At 46.8% G+C, this 4,107-nt stretch overlaps 1 protein-coding gene across 1 annotated transcript; it reads right to left on the bottom strand.

Annotated features, from left to right (window-relative positions):
- Window positions 1-741: 741 nt before the first annotated feature.
- LOC123113350 (uncharacterized) lies at window positions 742-4,107 on the bottom strand. Its single transcript, XM_044534564.1, has 5 exons — window positions 3,941-4,107; window positions 2,281-3,777; window positions 1,916-2,038; window positions 1,647-1,778; window positions 742-1,259 (listed from the first exon to the last, which is right to left on the bottom strand). Exons 2-5 carry the CDS (start codon window positions 3,652-3,654, stop codon window positions 1,125-1,127), a joined length of 1,764 nt encoding a protein of 587 aa, XP_044390499.1. The 5' UTR covers window positions 3,655-3,777; window positions 3,941-4,107; the 3' UTR covers window positions 742-1,124.

Below are 4,107 nucleotides of genomic sequence, written 5' to 3'. Positions count from 1 at the left end.
AGAAGTGAGCGAACTAGTGAAACCCGAGCGGACAAGCGTCCGAGCGAGTTGCCAACGATTGAAAACTGAGCGAAACTGGACGTCCCGAAAAGCTTTAGGCGAGGGGAGCATGTGTCTCGCTAGAGATATAGCTCCCGCCAGAGAGCGGCATATAGGAGCTTCTAGAAGAGGAAGCTCCCCAGCAACAAACACGAGATGTACATCACGAGTGTATTCCTACAGAGTTCAAGTTGATCTTCCAAAATAATAAGCTCGTTTTCATTTTTATTTTATTTTTAATTTTTTTTTAAAAAAACTTGGGCACTTCATTTACGATGGAACACCACGGTTTACAGCTTGCCCACAGGACGTAGCTACGATCTCCGCCAAAGAGTTCTTGACAGGAGAGAAAGGCTCCAGCAAGTTCTTGACGTCTGCCACCGCCGCGCCCACATACAATCTGTGGATTGTCCCCGAGTTGATCGTTTGCACCAGAGATAGCCAAGTCGTCAGAATGGAAAATCACCGAGGCTAAGCCTTCATCAGGCAAGGGAAACGGCCACCACGAAGCGCCCACGCTTCAGCAAGTTCAGACATTGCAATGCCAGCAAGGAGCTGGCTGCGTGCAGCCAGCCAGCTTCCATTGTGGCCTCCGATTACAAGCATCAAGTAATCGGGCGGCCAAAAATAAAGAAAACCAGACCTTAGGCGTCTTCACATCTCTCCCATCGTTCAGATTTTGATAACGCCATTGTTTCAACATTGGAGAAGAAATAATCATTTTCACTTATATTACAGGTATAGTTGACTGCTCAAAAAATTGCAGGGAAACAAATCGTACAATCAGCAGTCCTTCGTTTCTCGTCATGGGAAAAAAGCACTGGTGATGGGTCATCAGTGAAAACGATCCTTCTACCTGCCACCTCTAAACATTTCCCCGGTATTAAACTTGGAATAACATTAAGCTAAGCAGAGCACATGCCACTGAAAAGAAAAACTCAAATGATGGATCAGGAATGCTCCGCGCTAATCCTAAGGATTACACTGTCTTACGTTCAGCGTCAATTAATTTCACAGCTTGACCTGCTGACAAGATTTCAGCCTATCAAAAAGTTAACCCTCCTACATAACTGGTAGCAGGGAAGCTATATCCTCAGCTTCTCCTTAAAGCGCGAGATGAACTTGAACGTCTCCTCTGCTTTGACCTGCTCATAAATATCGTTTCTCGATACTCTGTCCGGATGGAACTTCAGGAGGGCTTGCTTATAGGCAGCTTTAACCTGAAAGAATAAGCATGGTATCAGAAAGCTGTCATTAGGAGATAGAACATTTTTATTTACATATGGTCATTGCACAAAAATTATGTTTTCCAGTGCTTACATTCAGGACTATCTGTAGATCTGGACCATAACATTTGTTTATGAAATTCAGGTAGTGATCCAAATGTGCTATGGTGCATTTAGAAGCTACGGTTCTTCAAAATATTTAGTTTTTAAGCTATATACCCAAGAGCCATTGGTATCTGTATACTTTCTAATCATAGAAATAAACATAATCAATACAGCAATCAAAATATTACGTAGCAGAGATAAGAGCAAATAATCTATTGTCACTAGGAAGCTCAAGGCAGGTTGTGTGTATCAGTAATGTTAGTAATGTCGACATACCTCGCCCCCTTCAACAGGAATGCCCAATGCACGCAATATTGAAGTCATATCAGTGTATCTCCTTTCAATAATTTCAAGCTCCAATCTTACCGCCCCTCGACACTGCTCCTTCAGCTGTATAGTTTCTTCACTCTTTTCAACAAAATAAGGGGGATAGTAAGTACAACACAAGATCACCCAAAGAAAAAAGACAATGACCTAGATACTACAAAGGATGGCAGAGAATCATGCACGAATCAGCTAGCCGTTGTATAAGTTAGAACAGAGACCTTTCTTTGTGTTTCACGGACTTCTTCCAGTCTTTGCTTTTGTCTCTTCTCCATGTCGAGCAGTCGCAAAGCTTCAGCCTTTTTTCTCTTCCGTAGCCTCTTTGCCTCTTTTGCCTCTTCAGCCTGTGATATTTTTTTGAAAACAAAATAAAATCATGAATCATGTGCCAGTGTGAGATTTTGAATTCCGATCATATAATTAAAGAAAAAAATCCTTAAAAGTAGGCATGCCAAAGACACAATAGTATAAGCCTGCTGCTCCTTAAAATTAACAGACTTAATATACACTTATCAGCTTTACCTGTATTGCTGTTCGCTGCATAGTTCTAGTTCAAGACAAATTATAAGCAGGCAAATTAATATACCTGTATTGCTAACTGACGCTGTCTGCATGCCCACTCCTCCTCTTGTGCCCTTTTGTACTCATCAGATTCTTTGTGCTTTTCACGGCCGCCAATTATCATAGAAGATTGTCCTAACTTTTCAGGATCTTCAACCAAATCCTTCTGAGGCAAGGAGCAAGTCCCCGATGCTTCATTTGTGGGAGCATTATCATTAAAGTATTCTCCAGATTGTCTCAAGCCACCAAGCCTGCTAGTAAAAACTGGATCTTCTCTGAGTTGATCCACACAAGAATCATCATCTGGTGCAAAGCACATCTTTTTCTTCTGTTTGGCAGCTTCATTGTGGGCAGTCCGTCCATCCTTTGCCAAAGATGTGCCTTCAGGTATTTTTTCATCCATCCTTTCAGGAGTGCTGACAAATATAGGACTATCATCTTTACAATCAGCTGAGTATGCAGGAAAAACCCTATTTGCAGAGACAAAGTTATAGCGTGTGTGCCCTTCGGGTTTCATGGTTTCATCTAGGTGAGGATGGTGACTTCTTTCTGGGGCTTTTTCAGGAACAGGGCCATTGTAACGCATATCAGGATCTGAACTGCGAGCGGGATTGTGGTCTTCAGTTTCTTTTCCATGGGAATCATTGTCAATCGGACCTTCCTGGGCATTAGGCACTGAAGAAGGGCCAGTGCCATGTTTTGCACCATTTCTACTACTTTGCCCAGCTGGGTTAAATGCACCACTAAAATATTTCAAGATGTCATTATCTAGAGGGCACACTGGAGAGAAGAGGTTCTCTGGAGGTTCATCATAGTGTGTACTTGACTCGGCACTCGATGCAGAAGTACTAGCCCTGCCATCTTTTTGATGCGGGGGATGATGAAGCGTTGTTCTTCTTGAAGCAGCCTTCTCCCAAACCTTACGAGCAGTCCCAGTGTCACCCAGAATCTCACAATCCGAGCTGCCATCGCCGTCTGAGTCTGAGTCCGGTCCTTCAGAGAGATCACTGTCCTCACTGTCAGAAACATAATCCAGCCCATATCTGTTTCTAGGAGAAGCACGCACAGGGGTAGTTGTCGCCGCTGGAGAGCCGGCGCCTGCCATGCTGGGGCCAGCCCGACCACCCTCCTCTTCCTCCTCCTCGTCATCATCATCATCTATGTTGATCACATTGCTACAAGAGCTGTTCCCTTTCTTGCTACTGCACGCAGCCGTCACACGGGCTATCTCCACATCATCATCATCATCAATAATGAAAACCTCAGATTCCGCAGCAACGTCGTCCTCATCCTCGTCGATAACCACCACCGGCGGGGGGTGCGGCGTGGCCGGCGGCACAGGCTGCGGCCGGGAGTTGAACCTCCCCGTCGCCCGCACCGCGGGATCCCTCCACGACATCGAGCCCCAAGGCGACCGGCGGCAACAAAGGAGGCGGGCAGGCCGGCCGGCTAGGGCATGGGGAGCCGAGGCTCGCGCTGGCGCACCCTTGTCCGCCTTCCTCCCTAGGGTTTGACGGCGATCCTGCGGAGAAACAAAGGCGGGGAGAGAGATGCCGTCACGCGGGATCGCCAAAATGCGGAAATAAAAAACCCTAATTTTCTACCGGCGCCGCAAAAGGAAAGGGGCCAATCGAGGAAAGAAATGGGGGAGCGAGGGGATCGGTGGATGGATCGGACGGGAGTACCTGCGGCGCCCGCGGCGAGATTCGGAGGGGATTGATTTGACTGGGGCGGGGCGCGGATCCGAGTTCGCTTCTTCTTCCTCTTCTTGGAGGGCTTTCTTTCCTCTCCGCTGCGGGTGGAGGAAGGGGGGGAGAGAGACACACGGGGGGCGTTGGACTCCGGGTAGGGG

This window comes from Triticum aestivum, chromosome 5B (genome assembly GCF_018294505.1).
Source record: "Triticum aestivum cultivar Chinese Spring chromosome 5B, IWGSC CS RefSeq v2.1, whole genome shotgun sequence".
NCBI lineage: Eukaryota > Viridiplantae > Streptophyta > Magnoliopsida > Poales > Poaceae > Triticum > Triticum aestivum.
The sequence above is the reverse complement of the archived record's forward strand: the minus strand, read 5'-3'. Positions and strand labels throughout refer to the sequence as shown.

Bases quoted from the DNA above. Each gene is read 5' to 3' on its own strand.
- LOC123113350 (XM_044534564.1), bottom strand. From the start codon at position 3,654: ATGTCGTGGAGGGATCCCGCGGTGCGGGCGACGGGGAGGTTCAACTCC. The intron at 1,779-1,915 runs GTCTCTGTTCTA...TTTGTTGAAAAG, and splicing joins TCCGTGAAACACAAAGAAAG to AGTGAAGAAACTATACAGCT. The intron at 1,260-1,646 runs GTATGTCGACAT...TTATTCTTTCAG, and splicing joins TTCCTGTTGAAGGGGGCGAG to GTTAAAGCTGCCTATAAGCA.